The sequence below is a fragment of the Chiloscyllium plagiosum genome, unplaced genomic scaffold, assembly GCF_037043375.1.
Source record: "Chiloscyllium plagiosum isolate Xiang-an unplaced genomic scaffold, Cpla_swu_hap1 HiC_scaffold_13, whole genome shotgun sequence".
Lineage (NCBI taxonomy): Eukaryota > Metazoa > Chordata > Chondrichthyes > Orectolobiformes > Hemiscylliidae > Chiloscyllium > Chiloscyllium plagiosum.
In genome coordinates this window covers 77,027,748-77,042,323 of record NW_028270151.1, presented here as the reverse complement: position 1 = coordinate 77,042,323, position 14,576 = coordinate 77,027,748, and the positions used below count along the sequence as shown (strand labels likewise).

Sequence of the window (14,576 nt, the reverse complement as noted above, 5' to 3'; positions counted from 1 at the left end):
GCCTTTCCACCCAAAACAGCTAAGTCTCAGAGTACTAGAATCAAAACAAAACCATTTGTCCCATCGGTTTTCCAGATGCCACTTCTTACAATTTCAATCTCCTGCTCAATCATTACCCTTAACAGCCCTCAGCTCATCTTCTGTTTAAATATCTAAGTTTGTAGTGTTGCTAATTCTTGAATTTAAGAAGTCTTTTATTTCTCACTATTATTTGATGTTCTACTCAAGTATTTCTGCTATCAACTTGAAGCAAAATATACTGTGATCACGGTTTTCAAGGGTTTACCTAATTTTATGTCATTTACTTGCCCTGCATAATTTAACCAGATAAATGTCAAATACCACGCCCTCTTTGAAGAAGTCACAAAATTACTCCTAAAATCATTGGAAGAAACAGATCTCTGCTCACACATGTAGTTTACCTATTCACATTTGTTTATTTCTCCAAGCACAATATTCTGTGCCATTAACAATTATAATTCATGTAGAAAATATAATTTCTGCAATTATACATTATAAATCTGTAATGAGACCTCAAACGATAATGCCTAAAATTAGACCTCAAATGATAACTCCCATGATCAAACTTCAAACCAAACATTTGCATAAATTCCAAAACTAGAACTCTATCATTCACAATGACAACTATGGTGACCCACTCAACTAGAACTCCCACAATTTAAAATCCTTCTAGTTGGTTTGTACAAGCACCTCTGGATGCTCAATGTGGTTGTACATTATTCACAGGATTGGATGGTGAGGGCCAGCAAGGTCTTAAGCATGTGGAATGAATCATAGCTAGGCCCATGTTGTTGCTAACTATTCTTGAAAACTTTCCAGCAATGGCCACTAGCTAGTCACTTGGAGTGGGAACTCTCAAGTCTTTTCCTAACTTTGTGACTGAGGCGATTGCTACACCCGCAATTACTTGCCAACTCCACAAGAGCAGTTTTGATTTTGTCTTAATAAAACCTATAATCTGATAACTCTGAACTGCAAAGTGTGCGCGCTTGAAGGAAATGTGAAGCACCTCCTACCCAAGATGTGGGCCTCCGTTCATCAAGTCAAACACCTGAGCCGGGTTCAGCAACTGCTTGAATCTCCTCAAGAACTTCACCCCCTGGTTATCGCCACTTTTAGAGTTCACAAACACAAGAAGTGGACTGGTACATGATGGTGGGCACGTTGCTTTCCAAAACCCTGAAGAACAGCAGGAATGAGATTAAACATTTTAATTAGTCAGTCATTGAGAAAAAGCAGTGAGTTCAGTAGTTGACAGTACCTGTCAACCCTGAGCGCTGTACCTCTAACAATGCTGATTTATAAGTTTGGGTCATTGTGACTTTTATTGGATATGTCATTTCGGATCTTACCACGGATTAGAGGGCAGCACTAGGACTGAGTACGCAACTGGTATCATAGCAGAGCCCTGTGTCTTACTCATTCACAGCATATAGCTGGGCTGCTGTCAGGCTGAAGTTACCATGGGTGATTATAGCACGTTTCAACAAAGTTGTGGACCCATATACAGTCAGCCACTCCATCATATCTTCATTAACTCACTCACAATTGTTGTCTCTTCAAAACTACTCATAGTTGTTCAAACTCCCAGACATCAACCCACAGCTGCACCCAAACTGGCATGGGTACTTTCTAACACTCATTCATTCACAAATTATCTTCCACCCATTCACAGTCACTGACATTTTATCACAGGCTGACATCCACTGATACCCTCTCACTGTCACTGTCAACAGTCCTTCACACACACTCTAAAAATCTCCCTGTGACATCTTCTCTTGGTCTGTTTGTGCCATTCTCTCTGCTCCTCAGATCACATACAAATCACTCATTATTAGACTTGGGACAAATATCTCACCCACTCCTAACCTTGAGTTAATTCTAATGTCCTTGTTCCCCTCGGTTCAAAAGAGTTTGTGATAAATGCAGGCAAATTGCTCTTAGAACAGGTGAAACAAAGGCACTGAACTCACCATCAGAGTCAATGCTGTTGAGTGCAGTCGGAGGAATAACAGAAACCTTACACTGTCCCAGAGGACATTTAATGGGAAGCATGTCTTTACAGGCTGTGTGCACCTGGAGGAAATAATTATGACATACAAATTAGCATGAAGTGATCCAAACTGGAGGTCAAAATTGATCAAGAGAAGAGCAGAAGATGTGATTAGCAGTGAGGGAGAAAATACGAATTAAGATTTATCTGTTCAAGTTTACAACAGATTGACAGACTCTCATATATTTGGTTGCACGAGTGATGATGTGACTTTTCTAATGGATGCATACAATTTCCTTGCATAAAATTCCAAATTTTGTATGGCATTGATTGAACTCAGTTACTTGGTATGCCTACACAAGCAAAACATGAACTTGGTTTCATCCAGCTAACAATTGCTGTAACTTCAAACACAACTGCCTGGTTAAATTGTGGCAAATGGTAAAACCTCTTAACCAGCATATGTAATTTCAGTACTTCAACGCCTAATAATCATATCAATGTTTTCCTTAAAGGGCACAAAGAGTTTTAGTCTATTCAAACTATGATCTAGTCTCCTGCTGTGACTTGGCACTGTTCCTTCTCTATAGGAGTGGACTCTGTGCAGGGATCTGGCCCACTAAAATATGCAGTCAGATAAAGACTGTTCATAGCACTGGTCTGCAGCTCATTCCATGGAAAGAACTCCATGGGATGACTGGTATTGCTGGAAATGTCTACAACAATTGTGGATTGACAGGACACTGAGATGAGGAATGGGATAGAGATAGGAAGGGAGAGGAAGGCAGTAATGGGAGAGAGTTTGAAGTTGTGGAAGCGGAATTGAGGGAAGCAATGAGGGAAATGTGAAACAAGAAAAACTGAAAGGATTGCGGATGCTGTAAATCAGAACTAAAAACAGAAGCTACTGAAAAAAGGTTAGCAGGTCAGGCAGCATCAGTGGAGAGAAATCAAAGTTAACGTTTCGGGCCCGGTGACTCTTCCTCAGAACTGATATCCTAATGCAGCAAAAAGGACAAATAGGAAACAAGTGTGGATAAGAAGCAAATAAACAGAAAGTCGTGGGCAGGGATGGATGTCAGTGAGAAGATTCAGCAGTGAGTAGAGAGAATGTATTGGCAGAGATGTGAAGAGGAGGAGATATAATAGCATTGTTTGGTAAGGGAAGGGTGGGGTACAGGAGTGTTGCGATGAAGGGAAATAAGGAAAATGAAAGATAAGGATACAGGTAGTCAGGTAGGAGAGGGAGAAAGGGGAATAAGAGAGGTACTGAGTAATGAAGTCAAAAATCACAGTGGATATTTTAACAATCAGCTAACATTACAGGATCACAAGATCATTAATTTTGCAAAAAACTTATGCAAAAAGCTTGCAAACTGATTGCTGTAAAGTTGAACAGTCAGCAGCTGAAATTTTTCCCTGATTTAAAATCACACCCATTTGTCAGGCTTAAGGTACTGGTTTATGCCCTGCAGGCTGACAAGTCAACAAAAAAAAACATTTATTGATATGATGTGAGGACCATGTCTTGATTAACTAAACAGTCAAAATGCTTTGAACCGCCATGACTTACCATCGCCTTGCACCACAGGCAGCGCCAATCCTGCAGTCTCAGAACACTGCCGCATGTTTTGTCACAGACAGTACATTTTGCACTGACAGGCAGGTTGCCTTCCAACCACTGATGTGGCATTGAGACCTGAATAAGAAAAGGAGAAGAGAAGCACAGTATAATACAGTCATCAGTACTGATAATGAGATGATGTGCATTAGGGAAGAATTAGCGTAAATCAAAGTCAACCAGTGAAACTGACACAAAGACGAATGAGAGATTCCATCAAAAGGGGCACCAATTACAGCAAAACGACCTGCACAAACCCAAGTAAAGATACCAGCATAGGCCCTATTGTAAGGGTGAGAATGTGAATAGGGTATAAGCAGATTCAGCTGAGCGTAGGCAGGGAAGAGTTAGGTTCTGAATTTTGTGAAACAAGGGGTTCAGCTGAGCATGACTCAGATCAGATAAGAACTTACAGTTAACAATGGGGTGATGCAGGCAAGGGTAATGGGTTACAAGGTTGAAAAGCAGTCATAATGTAGAGCCATTTAATAAGATGAGGTAGCATTGGGTATGTGAGGTCAGTTTAACAAGGTGGAAAGTATTTATTATGTGAAACCAGTTATTCATTGTGTAACAGCAAATGGCTTAATCTTTATTATTGGTACCTGTTGATTGTATTGGTCACCCAATTGATACGTATGTTGCCTTATCTGGATGCTCCTCCCTGTAAAATGACTATAAAGGTTCATTGAGAAACTGCTGTCCCAGAGAAGACCGTGAATTCATGTCTCTGTGCACAGGGATGATTGTTCTCTCTCCCTCCAAGGCCCAGAATAGAAAAGGAGGTAAAACTACTGTGTCTCAGTGTTTTGCTTCGACTGAGGGGAGAGAAATGGGATGATAAGGGGACAGCATAAACCCAGTGTAAGTGGACATCACAAATTGCAGCACTGATTTATCTGTCTCGAGGCTTCATAACTGATATCCTAATACAGTAAAAAGGACATTATGAAAAGCTGTGCAAGGTGAACTGTACATTAGTAAGTCACTGCTATAGCAATGGATGAAACAAGTGACATTCTACAGTTGTCAAGGAGAAAGTGAGGACTGCAGATGCTGGAGATCAGAGCTGAAAATGTGTTGCTGGAAAAGCGCAGCAGGTCAGGCAGCATCCAAGGAACAGGAGAATCGACGTTTCGGGCATAAGCCCTTCTTCAGGAAGGGCTTCCTGAAGCCCTTCCTGAAGAAGGGCTTATGCCCAAAACGTCGATTCTCCTGTTCCTTGGATGCTGCCTGACCTGCTGCGCTTCTACAGTTGTCAATATTGGCACACTATATCTGCAAACAAAGGGAGCTGGAAGATATTATTTTAAACATAATGTAGGTTTTCAGTAGTAACTCAGTACTTGCAGGAAAACATCAGTCCAAATAATTGTCAGCCCTGGTTCACATAGGTACCAATGACATAGGCAGGACTGGAAAAACAAAAGAGGTTCTCTTTAGTGAATAGCAGCTGCTAAGGGCTGAATTTAAAAGCAGAACCTTGAGGCTGATAAACTCGAGAATATTATCTTAACCACCAATAAATTGGAATATGTGGACAAATGTAACATTATCCATTTTGTTAGGAAAAACAGAAATACAGAGTATTTCTTAAAACAGTGAGAAATTGCAAAGGGTTGATGCCCAAAGCGGACTAGGAGAAGACGCGCTGATACCCGAAACATCGATTCTCCTGTTCCTTTGATGCTGCCTGACCTGCTGAGCTTTTCCAGCAACACATTTTTAAGCGTTGATGCCCAAAGCGACTTGGGTCCTTTTGTTTCTAGGTTACTGAAAGCTAATATGCAGGTGCAGCAAGCAATTAGGATGGCAGATGGAACGTTGGAACATACATATTAATTGGGTGACCAATACAATCAACGGGTACCAATAATAAAGGACTTGAGTATAAGAGTAAGGAGGTCTTGCTGCAGTTGTACAGAGCTTTGTGATGAGACTGCACTTGAAGAATTGTGTGCAAATTTGATATCCTTACCATAGAAGGAAAACAATAAAGGTTTGCCAGACTGATCCCTGGATTAGTGGGATTGTCCTACAAGGAGATTGAGAAAACTTGATACATTGTCTAGAGTTTAGAAGGATGAATCGTGCTCTCATTGAAGCATATAAATTGGTTCCGAACTTCACAGGGTAGTTGCAGGAAGGATGATTCCTTGGCTGAGGAATGGAATGGGGAGGGATCGAGAATCAAGAGACACAGCCTCAGAATGAGTAAGTCATTTAGGACTGAAATGAGGAAGAATTTCTTCACTTGAGAATTGTAGTAAATCTTTAGCATTCTCTACTCCAGAAGACCACGAGGCTCAGTTGTTGAATTTATTCAAGACAGTGATTGATAAGTTTCTAGATATTAAAGACATCAAGGAATTCAGGGATAATACAGAAAAATGGTGCTGAGTTATAAGATTAGTCACATTCTAGATGATCGAGGAAGCAGGGTCAAGGGGGCAAGTGGTCTACTTCAGCCCCCATTTCTTACTTTCCCATGTTCCTGATATCATTATCACTTCTGAATCAGACTTGTTCGTACAAAGCTACTTTCTTGGATTTGAGGATAATATTTTGGTGATAATACTGAGGGAATTCTGAAACTGATAGACATACCAACCTTTAAATACCAAGCTGAACAGGGAGTACCTCTCTGTTCAGGTGAACATAACAAAGTACAAAAACACTATTCACAGAAGTGAATCATATTCCTATCTATTTCTTGTTCATATTTATTTCTCAATCTCTTAAATAGTTAAAAATTTTAATTGCATTTTTGCTTGCGGATATTGCGACTCATAAATTAGCCATGTTTTTTCTCTTCTATAAAAGTGACTCCACTTCAAACCTCTTTCTTTAGCTGTTAAGTGCCTTGAGTTGTCCTGAAATTATGACAAGTGCTGGTTCTTTCTTTGAAATCAGACGCCAATAAATTGAAATTAAAAACTGCTGCTTTACCACAATCTACCAATAAGGGGAGCTACGTTATTTAAAATACAAAGAGGATTTTCAAAAGGTGCTCAGGTTCGGCAATACGATCCCTTCCATTTATTTGTGCAAATCTTTTAAATCTAAAAATGTCAATTTGAAATGCTTTTATGGTAAAATTTTATGGTAAATAACCAGTCCCACTGGCAATCACTTGCTGGTCAGTTCTCTAATCTTCCTGACATCTACTCAATGCTCAGTACTATATTCATCCTGGTCATTACCCAATGCTATATTTCTTGTTGCAATCACTCACAGCCCAGTTCTATATTCCACCTAGTAAATACTCAATGCTCAGTGTTATACTCCCTCTGTTATGTACTTAATGCCCAGTGCTATATTCTCTGCGATGTCTACTCACTGCCCGGTGCTATATTCCCTCTGGCATTTACTCTTTACCAAGTGCTACATATCCCTGGGATCTACTTATTGCCCAGTGCCATATTTCTTTTATTTATCATTCACTGTCCAGTGCCATGTTTCCTCTAATACGCATTCACTGCCCCATGTCATATTATACCCCTCCAGTGCCAAACCAGTGGAGACCACTAGGTGCTCAGTGCCACATCTGACTGGTAAATGATAACTTCTCAGTGCCATCTTCTCCTAGGTTAATATTCATTGCCAAGAGTCATATTCTCGTGATAATTACTTATTTTGCAGTGATAGATGTTCCTGATGGAATGATTTTAGAGTGTTCTGAATTCAACTCTCACTAGCTCCAACTCCAGCCACAAACTAAGGGTAACTCATGCACCAACATACAAGTTGTAATAAATTTCACTTTAAAAGCAGTGCCTGGTTAACAGGCTGTAACCAGCACTTCCGCTGCTTTCAATTTTCCAACATTCGCTTGTCTCTCCACGTACAGCTTACCCCATCTTCATCTTCAATTATATCTTTAGCAATTGAGGCCAATGTTGTCCACTTGCAGTTGTTGGTTGCTCTCACAGCACAGCGCTTGTGAGCTTTGAACTTGCACACTGTGAATCAGAAAGGAGAAGATACACAAGAGTTTTCAGTAGCTATTGTATACAAAAATATTTCATTTGAGAGGCAGTGGGGTAGGATGGTCAGACAATCTGGTGCTCAGCTTTGATGGGGACTCCCAAGGTGGACCCTCTTACATGTCTCTCCCTCATGAGGATGTTGTCAGGACGCTCCGTTTCTTCCTGGTCAAAAGGCCTGAACCGTCCTTGTCCACCCCTGGTCTCATTTAGAACACCAGAAACATCCACATCTACAGGATTATTAGCCATCATTTCCATCATCTTTTAGCAGAATGCTATCACCAGACATATATTCCCCTCCATTCCCTTGTCAGCCTTCTGCAGGAACTGTCCCTTTTGGGATACCTTGGTCCATTCCTCCTCCACTCCCAAAGCATCCCCACACCTCCATATACCCATGCAATCATAGAACATGCAACTCTGCTCGTATACTTTCTCCCTCCTCACTATCCAAAGCACCAAACACACCTTCCAGGTGAAGCAGTAATTTACCTGCACTTCACTCAATCTAGTCTACTGTATTTGCTGCTCACAATGTGGTCTTCTCTACACTGGGGAAATGAAGTACAGACTGGGGAATTACTTTGCAAAACATCTACGGCCTGTCTGCAAAATGACTGAATTTTCTGCTGCCATCCACTGCAACACACTACCACATTCCTTGGGCAACATTGCTGTCTCAAGCTTACTCCATTGTTCCAGAAAAGTTCAGTGCAAGCTTGAAGAACAGCACCCCATTTTTTTGTTTGGGGATGTTGCAGTCTTTAGGACTCAATATTGAGTTCAAGAATTTTAGAGCAAGAGCACCTTCTCTCATGTCCTTACTCAAACCGCCACACACTAGGCCTTGTCATTACTTAGGCTGCTACCGCAAACAACCTATTGTCAGCCACTAATGGTCCCAATTCGCAGCTACTGATTCTCCCAGACTGACCTCTACCTATTCTTTTGTCTACCTAGTCACTATTTTCTCTCTCTCTCTCTGGGCTCCATCTCCATCTATCATTAACTCCTTCTCCATCCCTCCACCCCATCTGCAGCAACCTTTTCATAGCTACAATCAATTTTGAAGAAGGGTCATTGGACCTGAAGTGTTAATTCTGCTTTGTGTTCACAGATGCTGACAGACCTGCTGAGTTTTTCTTACAATTTATGTTTTTGTTTGGATCCCATAACTGCCAGCTTATCGATCACCTTTCTTGGTAGATAGTGTACACCCTTCCGAGCATTATTGAATGAGTGGTTGTCATTGGAGTGAAGGCTATCAGAAACTCCAGAGGTGATTGGGAGCCCCTCAGTTTTCAGACTTTGTGTCACTGGGACCTACGCTCTCTTTAATAGGGGACTTATAGGGAAGTTATACTGTATAGCAATTAGGATTCCTTATAAAGTGAAAGCGTCATTTATCATGGCTCCCAAACGATCAAAATCCTTTACAGAAACAGAAACATTCTTAACTGTATCTTTTACAGACACAGAATTACACCACTGAGGTTTGACCACTTAGATTCTTTGTCAAAGAAATGAACTCTTAAGATCTCTTATTGTGGAAGACTCATTTTCAGGAAACTTACAAAAGGAACCTCACAAGTCAAAAAATATTCTTTGAATATTCTCTAAAAAGACATTTTTAAGTTCTGTTGATTCTGTTTTCCTCATAATTATTCCTTGTTTACTTGTCAAAGTTGATTACACAATCCGATAAGTTATACTTAGTGTGGGCAGTACTTAAACAGCTAAACACTAATTCAAATCTAATGTATGATTTATATATGATTTTAACTAAAATGAATCATACCACACTTCCAACGCATTGTCTGATTTGGCAATAAAAAAAAGAATATAAATAGATCAAAATATTCAACAAAAAAAAGTCAAACTCAACAGGAGTAAACAAAGGAAGAATGTGAAAATGAAGGCATTTTTTAAAGTTTTTTTTGAAAGGCTCCTGATTCCAGAGAAACAGAAAGAATCCATCCTACTCTCTGAGGAAAGAACTATCCAGTTTCTGCATCACTCTTTGTGAAGAACAATCCTGTGAGCTATGCATTAATACTATCCCACAGAAACTGATACTTTGTTTATAATGGAAATTATAATTAAACCATCTGTGATAGTCAGACAGGGCAGGGAAAGGACAGGGCCTGGTCAGCTGTTAATCATAAATTCAAGACAAAGGATAAATTCTCAGCGTAAAGGTTTCATGACTGGCTAAGTGAGAGAGCTTTGATTCTTACCTTCACAGGACAATCCATGAGATGTAACCCCTGACAGGGCCTCTCGACACACATTGCAGTATGTTGGCCGTGCGTGTGAGCAGGCATACCAGTTGTGCATCCCTGAGAAATGGTCCATGCTGTACTGGGTTGACTGCATAGGGAAAAGCACGAGGAGAAAGCATAAGAAGTGCTTACCATATACTGTCAGAAAATACATACTACTTGCCAGTTACTCTATTGGATCCAAATCATGGCAACTAGCTTCCAGGATTGCATGATTGTATGGGAGCAGCTGGCAAAATATTGAAGATATGCTCATCTATACAACAACGTGCTTGGAAAAGTTGCAACACATCAGATCGGATTTTTAGAATTCCTACGCCTGGTTGGGCTCCACTCTTTGTGGCTTTACCTGTTGGATGCTGTATTTGTAATGTGAGCATGAAAGCAGACAAATATTCTTAGTTAGTTACCATGTTGTTCTTTACTCTAATGCTGTGTATAAGGTCACAAAGGAGAACAAATCCAATATTAGTTCTGAAACAAACTGTTTTAAACAAACATACACTGCTCAATGTGCATGATCATAGTGCAAATTGCGTAACTCAATGAGGACAACACTCCTTCCCTTTGTATATCTGTCAGTCACTTGCTCAATTAGGGTGTTGTGATGGATTATAAGATAGGCCAAATTCCACCCTGACTATACTATTACACGGAAGCAATAACAATACATGCTTTATAAGCAAGCTTTTTAAAAATGTTGATTTATCCTGCTTTGAAGGATAAAACAATTTTAAACTATACTGAGGAGGCAGGAAGTAAAAGTAGTCTCCCTTGAGCATACAGGGCATGATGTTTTGTGTCACACATTAGGCCAGTGAGCCAAAAGGTGGTAACCACGAGCACTAACGTGGCACAGTGAAGTGGTTACCATGAAAATTAATAGTTCTTAGTTCAAGCAAGAATTGATTATGGGTGACTATTGTTACCGGAATAAACAGACCTTTTATCCCAGTTGTGCTCCGAAGTTTTGAAATGCCACTGTTAGAACATCGCGTGCAATTCTGGTCTGCTTCGATCAGAAAGATGCTGCGAAACTTGAAAGGGTTCAGAAAAGATTAACAACAAAGTTGTCAGGATTAGAGGATTTGAGCTACAGGGAGAGGCTGAACAGGCTGGGTCTGTTTTTCCTGGAGCGTCGGAGGCTGTGCGGTGACCTTATAGAGGTTTACAAAATCATGAGGGGCATCGATAGGATAAATAAACAATGTATTTCCCCTGGGGTCGGGGAGTCCAAAACTAGAGGGCATAGGTTTAGGGTGAGAGAGGAAAGATATAAAAGAAATCTAACGGGCAACGTTTTCACGCAGAGGGTGGTACGTGTATAGAATAAGCCGCCAGAGGAAGTGGTGGAGGCTAGTACAATTGCAACGTTTAACAGGCATTTGGATGGGTATATGAATAGGAAGGGTTTGGAGGGATATGGTCTGGGTGTTGGGAGGTGGGACTAAATTGGGTTGGGATATCTGGTCGGCATGGATGGGTTGGACCGAAGGGTCTGTTTCCGTGCTGTCCATCTCTATGACTCTAAATGTTGTGTCATCTGCAGGAATAAAGAACCTAACAGAATAGGTGAGAAATTCTGAGAAAGATGGAGTGAAAGCTAGAATTCCTGACTTATATACAAATCAACAATGCATGGAAAAGCAGGCGGGAGTCTTAAAATAGGAGTTTGAGGAATTAGATGCCAGTAGCAGCTAGGGGACTAGCAGATAAGAAAGCCAAGGAAAAACTAGTCAACTGAGTTATCTTCACACCAATGTCAGAAGTGGAACTGGAAGCACAAGTCCAGTGAGAACAGTGAGAGTTAGGAGGAATAAAAGAGAGCTGGCTGTACCCTGGACACCAGTGGGATCTAAACACAAGAGATTATACAATATTGGATATTGGAAGGCAACAAAAATGGTGGTAATCAAGATGGAAGGGAAGAGTGATTAAACTATTAATAAAGTACATAATGACAGTATTACAAAGCAGAATTACTAAGCGGAAACACAATGGGTAGAATTAAAGAGAAAAGTATTGAAAATGCTGGTCTGAGTTTTCATAGATCTGTTTGAGAGGAACAGATGGAATGAAGATTCAGAAGAGTTCTAGGTGGAAGACAGTAGCAATAAATGGAAACCTAAGCTGTACATCAACAGAAAAAAAACCTAATATTCTGAGAAGGAACTCAGTTGAATTTTCTTTAGCCATCTATATGGTACTTCTTTACCATGTGGAATATGGTTGGATTTAGCTTGATTTAGATGGTCCCGACAATTGAACTGCTGCCAGAACTCTCTTTCCAGCTCCAGATATGGAGGAGGGCCAGCTGGTCAGTAAGGTAGGTGATGGCCTAGTGGTATTATCGCAAGACTGTTAAACCAGAAACCCAGGTAATGTTCTGGGGAACGAAGGATCAAATCCCACCGTAGAATGTGAATTCAATAATAATTGGGAAATAAGAGTTTAATTATGACCATAAAACCACTGTCATTTCTCAGGAAAAACCCATCTACTCCACTAGTGTTCTTTAGGGAAGGGAATCTGCTGTCCTTACCTGGCCTGGCCTACATGTGACTGTAGACGCACAGCAATGTGGTTGATTCTCAACTGCCCTCTGGGCAATCAGGGATGGACAATAAATTATGGCCTAGCCAGTGACACACTCATTCCATGAATGAATAATAAACAAATCTGTCACCCTGAAATGCTTCAAAGCCTAGATCCTGATCATTGCTTCAATCACACTGAATCTGTAAAATCTCACCAGATTTCCCACCTGCCACAAGTGTCCTTAATGTCATTGTGTAATTTGCAGTCATCAGTTCACATTCACATTCCTGAAGGTGCAGCAATTGCTGCCTTTCAGGCACCTCACCTCAAAGTGATCCCTGTTCTGGATAGTTTTCATTGCTGCAATCCAATCTTCCATCTCCTTGCGGTTTTCAGCACACAAGATCAGCTTTCGAAAAGGGGTAATTATCTGCAAAATCAAGTATATACCGGGCTACGTAAAAACAATTTCTCCACTGACACTATCAGTAAAGATCTATAGATCAAACCTAGAAGAACATTCAACATTTTCAAGTTAAATTTGTATTGCAGTTGACATTTCACAACTAGCCTCTAAATGCCATCAGCAGATTATCTTCATAGAAGGGTTTTCTGTTTGGAAGGCAGTAGGGACTAAGCAATTGAACTTAATAGTACTGGATCAGCTGGTAAAGATTAGGCAGGATACCTGTTCCAGATGACTAGTGAATCCCACTGAACCTTGAAGTGTGAAGGCATGTGGACAGTCAAGTGACAATGCAAATGGAGTCAGTTATGGTGCTGCTCAAGGAAGAAGTGCCCTTTGATATGTATTGTTGGGTATGTTCATGATGAAATGATCCTTTAGAGATTGGCACGTGAGGTGTTGTTCCCAGGTATCAGCCAAAATGTTCAGGATTGGAGGCAGAGAATCACTGCCAAAGGATTTTTGACATAATTAAAACATATAATAAGAGTAAGCTGCAAAAATGTATCACTCTGAAAATTCCCTCGGGACATTTCACATTAAAAAGAAATGGTTTTTGTAAAATATTCTGACAACACTTTCAGACGAATAAGTTGGATTTCTGGTAGACAAAATAACAGGCAGAGAATTCCATCACCAATAGATCCAACCCTGAAATGAACAAAGTATATGGGCCTGTTGACTCTCCATTCCCAAAGAGACTGCCTGTTGGTTCCTTGTCTCACAATAATGGCACATGCGGGCTATATCCCTTAAACTGTCTGTGCCTGTTGGCTCTCTTGTTCAGACTGACGTCTGTTGACTCTGTCTTTCACACCAACAGTGTCTGTCGGCTGCCTCTCCTCATAGTGACAATGCCTGTTGGCTATGTCTCTGACATTGACAGTGCTTCTTGGCTAACTTCGTGTGACCATCTCCGGCGTACTGACAGTGCCCGTTGTCTCTCTCTCCCTGACACTGACAGTGCCCGTTGACTCTCTCTCCCTGATGCCGACAGTGCCCGTTGTCTCTCTCTCCCTGACAGTGACAGTGCATGTTGGCTCTCTCTCCCTGACAATGACAGTACCCGTTGGCTCTCTCTCCCTGACGCTGACAGTGCCCGTTGGCTCTCTCTCTCTGACGCTGACACTGCCCGTTGGCTCTCTCTCCCTGACACTGACAGTACCCGTTAACACTCTCTCCCTGACTCTGACAGTGCCCGTTGGCGCTCTCACTCTCTGACGCTGACAGTACCTGTTGGCTCTTTCTCCCTGATGCTGACAGTACCCGTTAACACTCTCTCCCTGACGCTGAAAGTACCCGTTGGCTCTCTCTCCCTGACGCTGACAGTACCCGTTAACACTCTCTCCCTGACGCTGACAGTACCCGTTAACACTCTCTCCCTGACGCGGACAGTACCCGTTAACACTCTCTCCCTGACGCTGACAGTACCCGTTAACACTCTCTCCCTGATGCTGACAGTACCTGTTAACACTCTCTCCCTGATGCTGACAGTGCATGTTGACTCTCTCTCCCTGACGCTGAGTGCCTGTTAACACTCTCTCCCTGATGCTGACAGTGCCAGTTAACACTCTCTCCCTGACGCTGACAGTACCCGTTGGCTCTCTCTCCCTGACGCTGACAGTACCCATTGGCTCTCTCTCCCTGACGCTGACAGTACCAGTTA

The 14,576-nt window shown here is 41.4% G+C and overlaps 1 protein-coding gene across 7 annotated transcripts in view; it reads right to left on the bottom strand.

Annotated features, from left to right (window-relative positions):
- Positions 1-14,576, bottom strand: part of dgkd (diacylglycerol kinase delta) — a 151,005-nt gene that overhangs the window by 54,415 nt on the left and 82,014 nt on the right. For all 7 annotated transcript variants that reach the window (XR_015759222.1, XM_087993770.1, XM_043701899.2 and 4 more), the window contains 6 exons: positions 12,770-12,874; positions 9,862-9,994; positions 7,491-7,597; positions 3,588-3,713; positions 1,995-2,097; positions 1,038-1,200 (listed from right to left, as the gene is read on the bottom strand). Coding sequence is in view for 6 of the 7 variants with exons in the window: in XM_087993770.1 (XP_087849896.1) it covers positions 1,038-1,200; positions 1,995-2,097; positions 3,588-3,713; positions 7,491-7,597; positions 9,862-9,994; positions 12,770-12,874 (737 nt within the window). In the remaining variant the exon portion in view is untranslated. The remainder of the gene's footprint in view (positions 1-1,037; positions 1,201-1,994; positions 2,098-3,587; positions 3,714-7,490; positions 7,598-9,861; positions 9,995-12,769; positions 12,875-14,576) is intronic.